This window comes from Ascaphus truei, chromosome 1, assembly GCF_040206685.1.
Source record: "Ascaphus truei isolate aAscTru1 chromosome 1, aAscTru1.hap1, whole genome shotgun sequence".
In the NCBI taxonomy this organism is placed as follows: domain Eukaryota; kingdom Metazoa; phylum Chordata; class Amphibia; order Anura; family Ascaphidae; genus Ascaphus; species Ascaphus truei.
Window position 1 is genome coordinate 530,665,176 of NC_134483.1, and position 14,469 is coordinate 530,679,644.

General features: G+C 40.7%; 2 protein-coding genes across 2 annotated transcripts in view; one reads left to right on the top strand and one right to left on the bottom strand.

The window, feature by feature from the left end:
* LOC142466942 (progonadoliberin-2) overlaps nt 1-9,458 on the top strand; it is a 122,900-nt gene extending 113,442 nt beyond the window's left edge. Inside the window, exon 5 of the transcript XR_012788274.1 lies at nt 9,018-9,458. The gene's annotated coding sequence lies outside the window, so the exon portion shown is untranslated. The remainder of the gene's footprint in view (nt 1-9,017) is intronic.
* Nucleotides 5,634-12,826, bottom strand: LOC142466934 (mesotocin-neurophysin MT). The gene is made up of 3 exons (XM_075572588.1): nt 12,660-12,826; nt 8,709-8,913; nt 5,634-5,829 (listed from the first exon to the last, which is right to left on the bottom strand). Exons 1-3 carry the CDS (start codon nt 12,780-12,782, stop codon nt 5,780-5,782), a joined length of 378 nt encoding a protein of 125 aa, XP_075428703.1. The 5' UTR covers nt 12,783-12,826; the 3' UTR covers nt 5,634-5,779.
* Between the last annotated feature and the right edge of the window lie 1,643 nt (nt 12,827-14,469).

Sequence of the window (14,469 nt, forward strand, 5' to 3'; positions counted from 1 at the left end):
GTTGCTGGTGAAATCTCCTTTCCTCCAACCTTAAGGGATGACCCTGTGTCCTTTGTACTGCCCTTGGGATGAATAGTTCTTTTGAAAGCTCCTTGTATTTTCCTCGAATATATTTGTATATAGTTATCATATGCCCTCTTAGAGGCCTCTTTTCTAAAGTAAATAAATCTAATTTAGCTAGCGTCTCCTCATAAGTCAGATTGTCCAACCGCTCTATTAATTTGGTGGCTCTTCTCTGCACTCTCTCTAGTTCCATAATATATTTTCTAAGGAGTGGTACCCCAAATTGTATTCCATATTCAAGGTATGGTCTTTCTAATGCTTTATAAAGGAACATAATTATGTTTACTTCCCTTCCATCCATTGCCCGTTTAATGCAAGATAAGATCTTGTTTGCCTTTGCAGCTACTGCATGACTTTGCCTGCTGTCTACAAGCACTCCTAAACCCTTCTTCATCAAGGATTCCCCTAATGTATCTATTTAATATGTAAGTGTCCTGTTTATTCTTGTTTCCCAAATGCTTAACCTTACAATTATCTGTATTAAACCTCATCAGCCAGTTACCTGCCCAAGTTTACAGTCTCTCCAAGTCCTTCTGCAGAGAAATTACATCCTGCTCCGATTCTATTACCTTACACAATTTAGTATCATCAGCAAAGATGGAGACTTTGCTTTCTATGCCAACCTCAAGGTCATTAACAAAAAAGTTAAGAAGCAGGGGTCCCAGTACCGATCCCTTGAAGTCAGGCTTACAGGTCTGTAATTCCCTGGTTGTGATCTAGCTCCCTTTTTAAATATAGGCACAACATCTGCTTTACGCCAATCTTCTGGTACTGAGCCTGTGGAAATTGAGTCTTTGAATATTAAATGTAATTGTTTGGCTATTACTGAACTTAAGTCCTTAAGAACTTTTGGATTTATTATATCTCCTATTAATACATCACGTGTATTGCTGCTGTTATAAAGGGCTATGCACATGGATGGCGCTATACAAATAAAGATATACATACGTGTCCAAAATTGCAATTAAGAATAAACTGTTGTACTGTAAGAAGACAAATGCAGCACTTGAGGTTGGCCAACCCCCCCCCAACGAAGCAGGATCACCCTGAATTTGCGGTGAATGCCAAGATGGTTGGACAGCAAAATCCCCGGAGTTTGAGAACATCTTTCCTTTTGTATAGTTTTGGTCTGAGTGTTTTAATGGGACTGGAGAGACGTACAGAGGGAAGAGTAAGGAGGAAGAGGCAGGTAATGGAAAGTTGCACAGTTAGCAGCATGAAGGGGATGTAAAGTGGTACGAGAAGGAAAAAAGTCAACAGCCACAATGGTATCAGGCATCGCCAGATGGTGTCACAGTAGATGTCATCGATGATCAAGCGTGCGCCCCTACCTCCCTTGTTTGAAAGTTGGTAATCCTAGTAACTGTAGGGAAGGTGCCTAGTTCAGAGGAAGACGGGCCCTATAGAGTACATACATAATGTCTTCTATTCTAAATGTTTTGGAAAGCAGGAAAGCCTCCCTCTTATATGACACAGGACACCTCAGGAATGCATTAAGAGACTAGTTACCAGCGAGGAGGTGTGATCTAATGGTAAAGTCACTGTTTTTAAAGCTGGTTTAAATCCCAATGTCTGATATTTGGGACCTTCGGTAAGTCACTGTTTGGTCCCTCTTCAATATTAGAATGGGGCTTAAATCTTCCCAAGAAATCTTCCCAGCATGATTAATAGGGGATTTTGCCACAGACATAACAAATAGATCTGAAAATGTACTAGGGACCTGTGTCTGCAAAACATCTACTGTATATACAGCACAGCATGTCTACAGTCTACAGCATAAGAATCTAATATTAGTGTATGATATTAGGTCACACATACAGTACAGTCTTCCTAATGACTTCTTATAATCCAGATAAGAAACGGGTCGGACACTTGCAATCAGTATTCAATCTTTGTGCGTGAGACACGGTTTCTGGGAAATAAGAGGGTATCTAAATGGACAGAATACTACAGATGTAGCAATCCTTAATGTCTTTGGTACTGCAGTCACGGCACCAAAGGATTAACGCGGAGCGGTCCCTTTCAGAAGCAGGGACCTCCCACCGCGCGATCGCAGGAAGACACGGTCACCGGCGTTGCAGACTTTTGCTTGTGCGTCCGCGACGCTGGGGACAGAGAGTCTTGCTGCCTCGGTATAGCGACACTCTTGTTGACCTTGTGCCCCTGATGTAATAGCAGTGCCGCAATTCTAGTTCTTCTGGGAACATACAACCTAAAGTGTTCTCATCGTATTAAACATTTATCTCGGTCCCATAAGTATATTTGGTTGTTCCGAAAATATGAAATGTAAATGTTGGAGCATGACAACCTTTATTTTTGTTTTCATTTTTCAAGACATTGTAAATGTATCCTACTCGGATATTACAGGAGACTGTATATTAATAACAATTCACTTGTTTTAGACGTAGAAGGATCTAGATAATCTATTTTGTACAGTAAATCTGCCAATAAAATAAAGGAATGCGTATTGTCTGCTGTGAGTTATGTTATATTGAGCACATTTTATTTAGCCTCATAAAAAAAAATCTTGATATACAGCAAGGCCCTGATTCTCGGCGCCCTGCTTTTCGACCGATAAGGGGGCCGCCATGTCTGCGCATGCGCAGAACGGGCCAGTCTGATGTCGCGCATGCGCAGAATGGGCCAGTCCGAGCTCACACATGCGCAGAATGGGCCAGTCCGAGCTCACGCATGCAGAGAACGTGTCGCGCATGCGCAAAATGGGGTGGGGGGGGCGGTGTTGCCGAGGTTGCGCATGCGTAGAACAGCAAAATTGCCGGGCTGTGGATGCGCACATACCGAAAATCGCCGGTTACGCTTTCCGGCGATTTTCGCTTTGTGGTGGGCCCACCGCATGCCCGGGGCCCTCCTGTATTTAAAAGAAAATCAAATGCTTCAAATATATTAAAGGAACCGTTTTATACTTAGGTTCCCTATCTGGCGGGGTTCTCTCTACCTTCCCAATAGATCTTGCCACAAAACTGGCACTTAGATCATGCGAGCCCTTTTATGTCCCCCTCATCACTTCACTACTTAATCCATGTCCAAACGCAACACTATGAAATGTGCAGAGTTTCATTTGAATAAATGCAGCAGTTCTTTGCCTTTGTGGCAATGCAATTATCGAAGCAATTACCGATCCGTTCTCCTGCGATCGCAGCGGAGTTCCTGCTCCCCAGGGCCACGCAATATGGCCGACTCTTTCAAAAAGAGGAAGTGATGTCTCTTCCTAAATGATCGCTATAGCAACCTAAGAAAGCTGAATACATTAAAACTCATTAAAAAGGCCATAAAGAGTGAGGGGAAGGGGGTGGGGGGATGGGGAGTGCAGTAAGTATTATCTAATACTACACATCTGATTCATTTTTTAATAACACATCCAGTATAGGATTATAAATGAAATGTTGCTTTGATGGGTTCGATTTACCAAGGAAATGGTTAAAAGAAGGCCACTTTTTTATTTACTTTATAATGCTTTGCCCTGGTTTTAAAAATACCTAAATGACCATTTTAATGGATAGTTGAAGAAACATACCTTGCTTTAAATCTCCTACATGGCAATAAAATGCAATGCACAAGTAATGTGCACATAGTAATGTGCCAATTTGCTGACAGAGGGGCCAGCACCACATTGAGTGCCCATGACTATGAGGAACATCTCAAGGACCCTCACTATAAAGGCACTCATGGAACATCTCAAGGACCCTCACTCTGGAGACCCTGGTGGCGCAACAAAAGGACCCTCACTAAAATGATATTACCTCCGCATCGTGGGTCTTTGGCTTATGTCTAGGGGGGGGGGATCAGGTGCCATGGTCATGATTGGAAATGAAGAGTAGGACCTCTTCTCCAGTCCTGATGTCAGGAAGCTGATTGGTGCCATGTGAGTGCTACATTAGTGATTACATGGTCCTACGCCTGGGATGTCTGTGGCAGGCTGAAGTCATAAATATTCTGGCATGCTTAGGGTTAACATTGTTATTAATTGCTGCACCTGTGTGGTACCTCAAAATCTGTACAAAACCTACCACTTTTGAATCATTAGTGTATCATTAAGAAGAGTTGTCAGGCATAGCATTAGTAAATTGTTGGCAGGCACACACAGGACATTTAGTTGCCTTATCTCTTGTTCACCCCTTTTTCTCCTGTCTCGGCTCCTGCCCTGTATAACTAATTCTTACTCCTGCTTCACCATGTCTCTCCTGTGGGATCCTTCATGTCCCAGTCTCTTTTCTCCAGGACTCCCTTTACCCTTCACTATTTTTAACCATCCCTCTCCTGCAAGCCCCAGCAAGCTTCAGCTTCTCACTGCTCTACTCTCCTATCTCAGCTTCTACACACTACAGGTCACTTTACTAAAGTCTCCCAGCGGCCAAACTAGGGGCAAAACCAGCTTCAAGCGTCTTATTTATTCAAGAAAATGAATCCCATCTAAAATTGACTAGATGATTCACTTTCGATAAATTTGGTGCAATTCTTTGTGCACTGATCTTGCACTAGTTTGCAGCCATGATACTTTAGTGAATAACCCTCTAGCTTCTCAGCAGGCAGGGAAGGGGAGTGAGGTGACCAGAACAGGCAGAGAAGTAGTCGCATCTTGTAGCTCATCAGTGATCATCTCAGGTTATCCAGGTGGGGGCGGGAGCTCTACTATATATGCTGCCAATTGGCATCACAGGCAAAAAGACTGGATACAACGACTGTTCATTGTGGAAACTCAATTAGCCCTTGGAGTACGGACCCATTGACAAACCAGGCCCAGGACAGTAGCCTTGGCTGCACCCTCCTGTTGATGGCTCTTTGCGTTGGGCGTAAGGCAGAAGAAAATGTTGCATGTCTTCCTTTGTTTATCTATAACCAAACATGGAAAAAAAGGAGATATCCCTATATGGGATAAAGAGGATGGTCATGGCTGGTAATGTTGCATTGAGTGTATCTAGTTTTAATCCCAGTGTTACCTCCTTGAGATACTGTGAGTATCTAGTTTTAATCCCAGTGTTACCTCCTTGAGATACTGTGAGTATATCTAGTTTTAATCCCAGTGTTACCTCCTTGAGGTACTGGGTAATTTGTTAAAGCTGTATAGCAATAGTCTTACATTTGAGAAGGATAATGGGCCACTGGTGTATTTGCCATCAAGAACTTGGTGGAAATCTTTGACATTAAGAAAAGGGGAAAAACGAATGCACAGAGACTACAAAATGCGACACATCCCAAATAATAAGGCACAATCCAGCCCCAAATCAACTTTGTACCAAACTCATCCCATGATAGAGCGGTCAATTGCAGAAAGCGATTTTGTGCCATCATAGACCAGTGCGTTCACCACTTAAATGACAGAATGACGAACTTCCTCGTGTTAGTGGGTGTAGAGCAGTGGATAATGTCCTGGTCATTGGTCACAGTGATAACACTACTGGTTCAGTACATGGAAAGTCATTTTACATTTTATGTCTCCTCAGAATGCCCTTATAAGGAGATGTGTACATTTCCTGCTAAATATGTTAATATAAACCAATAAGGAAGATATTAGGAGAAAGAATGCATGATGCAATCAGTCATACCGCAGTACCAATGTTTAGAGATGATTTTATTCTGCATACAATTTTACATATAGCGTACGTATCCTGCCAGGTGAAAGTAGCTGCACCTGGGATTGGATTTGTGTGGCCTCGTTGCTTATCTCTTAGGGTCATTTATCTTCCGAATACATTGCCTAGGAAAATGCCGAGTCCTGCTCGCACCCGGGGTCCATTATACAGCTCTCTGCAGAAAACAGGGACGAGAACAAATTAATATACAATGAGGTAGCAAAAAGAGTTGAAGAATTAGAAAGTGTCCATGTGACAATGAATAAATCAAAACCAGGCCTGATTAGCTACACTAGTTGTACATCAGAGTACAGGAGGGAATATTGTTCCAGACAGAGAGAAGCACTAGAACAAGAGACCCATTCTCTGAAGCTGGAGGGCGGGAGGCTGAGGGGAGATGTGAGGAACTACGTCTTCACGGAAAGGGTGGTGGATACATGGAATAGGCTCCCAACTGAGGTGGCAGAGGCTAATAATAAAGAGGACTTCAAACATGCTTGGCATAGATATAAGGCTTTCCTAAATACACAAGAAAGCCATGGATCATATAGGGCCGAGGTGGGCAACCCTTTCGCCATTCGCCACTTGTGGCGAATTAGCAGGCTAAGTGTGGCGAATTTAATATTGATCTAGTCTAGCCCTACCTTCCCCGTCCAAGAACTCCGTTCTGTGTCCTGCACAGCCTGGCTGTGCAGACCCCATGCGGAGAAGAGTAAACAACACTGTATGGTGCTCTAGCACAGACCTGACCACTTGCTGGGTAATTTACATGTTAGAACATAATTCCATATCCTTGAAGTGTCCCGCGCTTAAATGAACCCTCTATTCATGTCACATAATTTCCATTGCATCAATAAGCTGGAAGAGCAACATCTCTTGATTGATGAATGCTCACACTTGCTTGTGTCCAGTCTCATACATTGAATAGGATTTCTATGGTGTAAAAAGAGCAAATCACTCACTGTTTGTAGATGGGTCTTCTGTGGGTCTTTTCTTCCATGGATGTGTGCTGCCTGTTCTCCAGAATATCCACAGGTTCAACAGGGAGAGATGGAGCACTACAGGAAAAAACTGCTAGAGAGTGTGTTCCCAATAAAAAGGTTTATTGGATCAGAGCATAGTACACAAAAAATGAGCCCTAGGGCCCCCACCAACGCGTTTCGAGCTTCCGCTCTTTCTCAAGGTGCACCTTGAGAAAGAGCGGAAGCTCGAAACGCGTTGGTGGGGGCCCTAGGGCTCATTTTTTGTGTACTATGCTCTGATCCAATAAACCTTTTTATTGGGAACACACTCTCTAGCAGTTTTTTCCTGTAGTGCTCCATCTCTCCCTGTCGAACCCATGCGGAGAAGCACTCCGCTGTCAATCTGCCTCTCTCACCTTCACGGCGCCGCATCAGGGAGGGGGGGGGGAGTTATGGAAGCCGATTGACCAGTTGCGCAAGCGCTGTGGAGGGGAACCCAGGTATCATTCCATTTAAAAGACTTGCCCGCTGCTGCTCCGTTCCCCCGACTGACTGATTGAACAATTTGTTGGTTCCCTCTGTCCTGTCTCCCCTCCTTGGTCACTCTGCTAACCTGCCACCTCTCCCCTCCTCCACTCAGCTGATTTTGGTAGCGTTGGTTCCCTCTGTCCTGTCTCCCCTTCTGGCTCAGGTATGTGTGTGTGTGTGCATATATATATATATATATATATATATATATATATATATATATATATATATATATATATATATATATATGTGTGTGTGTATGTATATATATATATATATATATATATATATATATATATATATATATAGTGTGTGTGTGTGTGTGCATGCGCGTGCGTGTGTGTATATATATACACACACACACTGTGTTGTTTTAAATTTTTGCATGTGCAACAAAATAACTAAATTTTTGCATGGTGTGGCTATTTTCACTTCTAATTCGCCACACCTGTGGCTACATTGAAAAATAGGTTGCCCACCCCTGATATAGGGTCTGAGGTTTTACAGCAGATAGGAACATGGACAGATAAGGCTGGTCAGATGGTTCATATCAAAGTCTATGCTTGTAAATGCCAAGATAGCTAGGTTCCCAGTCACAGAATAAAGAGTCTCTTTCTCATGTAGTACATTAGAATAGTGCCCATCCCATCAGAGTCAGATATATCTCCTTACTGGCCTCATGCACCACGATAGATTGTATGCTCTCTGGGGACAGGTCTATTAATAAATCCTGTGATTTTCCATTCATGTTCCCGATAGTTTTTGCTATCAATAAGACGACAATAGTAAAAGAAGGTTATATGGTAATTACGTATGTATGTACAGCAGCGTGCACACTGTCACTGTTACAGAGATAGAATTACATTATTATTAAAAAGAGACTGGCTTGTCTTCCACTACATGTCAATCAGCTTCCCCAACTGTATTTCCTAAAGGATAGTCGAAGACTGAGCCACTGATTGAGCCACCTGTGCTGAAGCAGGGATATCCTGACCTTCAGACAGCTTCTAACTTTAGAACAAGTGGCTCAGTGAGTAAAGACCCTGACTCTGATAACAACGACAAAGAGCGGAGCCTGGTTCAATTCCCGGTGTCGGCTCCTTGTGACCTTGGGTAAATCACTTTATCTCCCTGTGCCTCAGGCACCAAAAACATAGATTGTAAGCTCATCTGGGAAGGGGCTGTAACAATGCTGCGTACCGCATGCTATACTGTAATTGTGACACGCTTTGAGTCCCATTGGGAGAAAAGTTCTATATAATGTATATAATGTATAACCCTGCTCACTTAATGTAACTATGTGTTTGTAACCATGTGTTTGTCTTCATAACTCTGTGCCCAGGACATACGTGAAAACGAGCGGTAACTCTCAATGTATTACTTCCTGGTAAAACATTTTATAAATTAATAAATTAATAAATATGAAATAGTTATTATGTTTAGAGTCATTTATGTTCAATTCTGCAATAAAAGTGCGTTTTTTAGGATCTTCCATCCCTGCAGTCTTCAGGTCCCAAGCTTGGCTTCTACTACTCCTCGTTGAAACAATGAAATGCTCTCTTACCATTATTGCAACAGATCCCAGAAGCGGCACAATTCCCACCATTATTTCCACACGGCTTCCTGCCCGACTCGCAGGGTGAGGGCAGGTAGTTTTCCTCTTGGCATCTCAAAGTCTCTGAGGTGCCAAAGAAGCAGCCCAGCTCCTCTCCACAGCAGATGTTAGGCCCGAAACAATGTCCTTTGTTCCTCGGACCACAGGGGATACACTGAATAATAAGAATTAAAGGTGTTAATATTGGCCACGAGCACCTATACATGATTTCCTTCTTGACTACAGTAGTTATTTGACTGAATTGCTGTATTATTACAGGGATATGCAGAACACGCACCTGTCATGGAGGAACCTGTTATGAAATGGTAATATGCAAATGTTTAACTTACAGGTTGCCGGTGTTTATAATGCGAAATATGTGAAATGGTGCTCAAAATCAGTGTTAGGCTCTATATCAAACTTGATTGTAGTAATGATAATCCTTAAGTGTCCAGATACTGATAGGATGGTGATGAAGAATCAGTCAGAAATAGACCTACTGTGGGTGAGATGAGTATCTAGTGGTGTTAGTATACCAACCACAGATCTTGACATTACCACCAATGTCCCCACATAGGTTAATCACAATATATAGCCAATAAAGTACTGACAGGACTTATATCCGGGCATAGTAGCCCATTACCTGCCAGCTTGTAGCATCCCAACGATATCCATAGCGTGCAATCCATAGATGAGAAAATACAGCAATGCAGTTTGTGACGGAGCACAGCAGGAGGACCTCCAATCTTGGTCAAATGGAAAAAATCCCACAGCAAACTCCAAATAGTCAGATCAGTTTTATTGTAGACTCAAAAACAGACCGGGCTCAAACGCACCTACGCGTTTCATGCCGAGGCATTTTATCACCTCGATAAACGCGTAGGTGCATTTGTTTAGTCCATCTGTTTTTGAGCCTGCAATAAAACTGATCGGACTATTTGGAGTTTGCTGTGGGATTTGTTTCCATTTTTACCAAGATTGGACGTCCTCCTGCTGTGCTCCGTCACACGCTGCATTGCCGGTGTTTATAGTTTAGCAAACTATGTAGATGTGAAAAAAAATAGTGCAAAAACACACCGGTTATTATAAAAACAAAACCCAGTCGTTTTATTTGCTTTGATAAAGAGACGAAACGCGTAGAGAGTGTTATATGGAGGTGTATTGTCCAGTTTCATTCTATATCACTCACTAGCTCGCATATAGTTTTTATTACTCCCTTTGAAGTATTGATCTCAGCCGTTTACCCGTTGCTTTCATGGGAACTTTCTCCGGTTGAAACCTCTGACGTCACTGAGTTCTCGAGGTACCTGGAGCTGAGAACTCATTGTGTGACGCTGGATAGAGAGGAAGGCGGCGTCCCTCGTGTTCCCCGGGATCCGGAGGCTTTTACAGAGGCTGCTACAGTTCACCTACACCGGACGCTTCGCTGAAGTTATTCGTTACCTGGTTCCTGCATCTGGCTGGCTGAGTTATACTCAAAATCGCTTTATATTCTGCTATGTTTGTGAGTGTGTATTTTTAAATCCTTGACTCCATAAATTTATTGTTATACATTTATACGCTATGAGTGCGCCTGTTTTTTTTTGTGTTTTTGTAGATATATATAAATAAATAAAATGTGTATGTATATATACTGTTCCCATGAGTGATAAAGGCCATGTCTATACATACTGTGCTACATGTATGCACACACAGCTGTCTCTTACACATACATATGTACAATGTACTGTAATTCTATCCCTATACAGTATACCAATAGGACCACATAGTATCTACACACATTAATAGTAATGCAACACCCTTTAACATTCCTACACCTACCTGCACCATTATATATATGATTACATTGTACATATGTATGTGTAAGAGACAGCTGCGTGTGCATACATGTAGCACAGTATGTATAGACATGGCCTTTAGCACTCATGGGAACAGTATATATACATACACATTATATTTATATATATATATATTTATATATATATATATATATATATATATATATATACACACAATTTCTTATATATATATATATAGGCAGGGGTGTTCCTCACAGCAGTGGTGCAGCCGCAGCAACACAGTAGGAACGAGACAGCACTGAGTGCTGTTTCGTTCCTACTGCGTTGCTGCGACTGTACCACTGCTTTGAGGAACACCCCTGCCTGTTTACCACTGCTAAGGGACATGCACCTACCTTTTACTGCATACACGTGAGTGCCAACTACTCTCCATTGACTATATATATATATATATATATATATGTATATTATATATATATATATATATATATCTATATATCTATATAAGAAATTGTGTATATATATATATATATATTATATATATATAAAAATATATATAATGGGTATGTATATATACTGTTCCCATGAGTGCTAAAGGCAATGTCTATACATACTGTGCTACATATATATATATATATATGTAGCACAGTACACACAGTATATATATAGTACTTGTGAGCACATTCACTTGTCTTAGACAGGTCTATATATTTATATGTATATCTATATATATCTATATATATATATATATATATATATATATATATATATATATATATATATATAAAATCAAATAATAAATAGATGATACCGTTCTGTGGCTAACGAAATGCTTTTATTTGTGCGAGCTTTCGAGATACACTGATCTCTTCTTCTGGCGATGTTACAATGAATGTTGTATATATATACACAGTATGTAGTAAACGCAGTAACCCTGAAAGCAATTACACTGAGAGCCAGTTCAAATCCCACAGCCAGCTCCTCCTTGTGAGCTCGGGCGAGTCACTTTATCTCCCTGTTCCTCAGGCACCAACATTAGATGGTAAGCTCTATGGGGCAGGGATTGCAAACATTCTGTATATGGAACTGCATACACTGTCAGGGGTATATAAGAAAAACAATAGTATGCATATATATTTCCTAGCAGAGTAGTAGGTACCTCACACTACAGCTTTGTGCCACTCTATGTTTGCACCTAGTGAGTTATTATTATTATAATTATTAAATTATAATCGTATAGTATAAAAGCATCAACATGTCCTTCAGAGGTACAGAGTGATAACAAATACAAACAGATACAAAAGGCAAGTAAATATTATTATTATTATTATAGAAATATTTAAACTTTATACTTATTACTTTATATGTTTTTTCAATTGGATACAGCATTGGGCACCCCTGTCTTTTGTTTGTATACATTGGCCACGCTCAGTATCGCTCTTTTTGACATATATATATAATGTGGTGGGAGTTGGAGTGAGAGCGTGGTGAGAATGTGTGTGTGTGTTAATATATATATATATATATATATATGTATATGTATATATATATGTATATGAATATATATATATATATATATATATATATATATATATATATATATATATATATATATACATATACATATATATATACATATACATATATATATATATATACTGTATATATATATACATATATATATACATATATACATATATATATATACATACACATATATACATATATATATATACATACACATACACACAGTATATATGCCACTGCTAAAGGTCATTGTGAGCTTAACTTTCTCTGAAGACCGGGGCTGCAGGTTGACGTCCTCAGGAGCTCACAACTTACAATAAGCCGCAGCTCAATAGCAGCGTGTTCAGTTTACGCTCTAGACACCTTCTAATCTTAAGGGCCTTGTGGGCCCCTCTGTCAATGCATGTACAATTATCACAGACTATTCCCCTCCAGTCACACAAAGCCACACAGTCAAGAACACCAACAGGGTGTTGGTTTGAGGTCATATAACAATGTTGAAGCTACATCTTCCACATCATTCTGATCTCTTATTCAGTTCAATGGGTGGAACCCGCCATTGGAACAATGTACAGAAATAAAAAATATATCTTACCTTTCTGATGTCAATTACGTCCAACACGGACCTCTTTCCTCCGATGGGGCAGTTTTGGATGTAACAAGCTGAAGTGAAAGCCAAGAGGCAAAATAAGCAGACGGCGAAGGTGCTGTAGGACATATTTGCCAGGACTCTTGAATGGGATCTATCAAGAGGATGGAAGTATTCCTTGCTATTCTGCTTGCACCTGGGACTCCACCAGTATATATACCCTGTGGGCACATCTCCCCCGCCCCCCCCCCATTCTCCAATAACGTCACTCAATTTCTTGTAAGGAAAAAAAAAAACCCCATTCCTTCTCACACCAAATATCTCAGTTATTAACCCAAGGTTGAAAATGTGAGGTCACCAGAGAACAAATAATTTTGCTGAAAGATTTATGAAACGTGGAAAGAAATAATGTGTAGAAGACCAAGAAAACCTTTTAATTATCTGAGTCTTTGAGGTCAGCTTAGGGCAATTTAGCATTTTATGAACAGTCCTAACCTTTTTCATGCGCTGAAAGGGAAATAGTTTCCCTGGCTCCTAATATGTCTTTATAAAGTGGAATAAATTGGCTTCATTTGAAAATGAAATATTCACGTTTGTAAATATAATATTGTATGTATTCTAGCACATCAGAGATCATAATCTCTACTTGTTCCTGACTCATATTCATGTTTTAAAACTAGACGTAATGATGATAGAGAACTCGCAAATGAATGTATAAGCTGCTACAGGGCTGCTGAGCAATGATGAGAACTTTCTTATTCTTAGAAAAAGATATACAGCTAGGTCCGGAAATAATTTGACACTGATACAAGTTTTGCTATTTTGGCTGTGTACCAAAATAAATTAAAGTTACAGTTAAATAATGAATATCGGCTTAAAGTGCATTCTATCAGCTTTAATTTGAGGGTATTCACATCCAAAGTGGAGGAAGGGTTTAGGAATTACATCTCTTTAATATGTCGCCCCCTCTTTCTCATGGGACCAAAAGTAATTGGACAATTGACTCAAAAGCTGTTTCATGGACACGTGTGGGCTATTCCTTCGTTATTTCATCATCAATTAAGCAGGTAAAAGGTCTGGAGTTGATTCCAGGTGTGGCATTCACATTTGGAAACTGTTGCTGTGAACCCACAACATGCGGTCAAAAGAGCTCTCAATGCAAGGGAAACAGGGCATCCTAAGGCTGCAAAAAAGAAAGAAAACCCACCAGAGAGATTGCAGGAACATTAGCAGTGGCCAACCAACAGTTTGGTACATTCTAAGAAAAAAAGAACGTACTGGTGAGCTCTACAACACAAAAACGCCTGAACGTCCACGGAAGACAACAGTGGTGAATGATCGTAGGATCCTTTCCATGGTAAAGAAAAACCCCTTCACAACATCCAGCCAAGTGAAGAACACTCTCCATGAGGTAGGCATATCATTATCCAAGTCTACCATAAAGAGAAGACTTCACGAGAGCAAATACAGAGGGTTCACCACAAGGTGCAAACCATTCATAAGCCTCAAGAATAGAAAGGCCAGATTAGACTTTGCCAAACAATATCTAAAAAAGCCAGCCCAGTTCTGGAACAGCATTCTTTGGACAGATGAAACTAAGATGAACCTGTTCCAGAATGATGGGAAGAAAAAAGTATGGAGAAGGCTTGGAACGGCTCATGATCCGAAGCATACCACATCATCTATAAAACACGGTGGAGGCAGTGTGATGGCATGGGCATGCATGGCTTACAATGGCACTGGGTCACTAGTGTTTATTGATGATATGACAGAAGACAGAAGCAGACAATGAATTCTGAAATGTATAGGGATATAT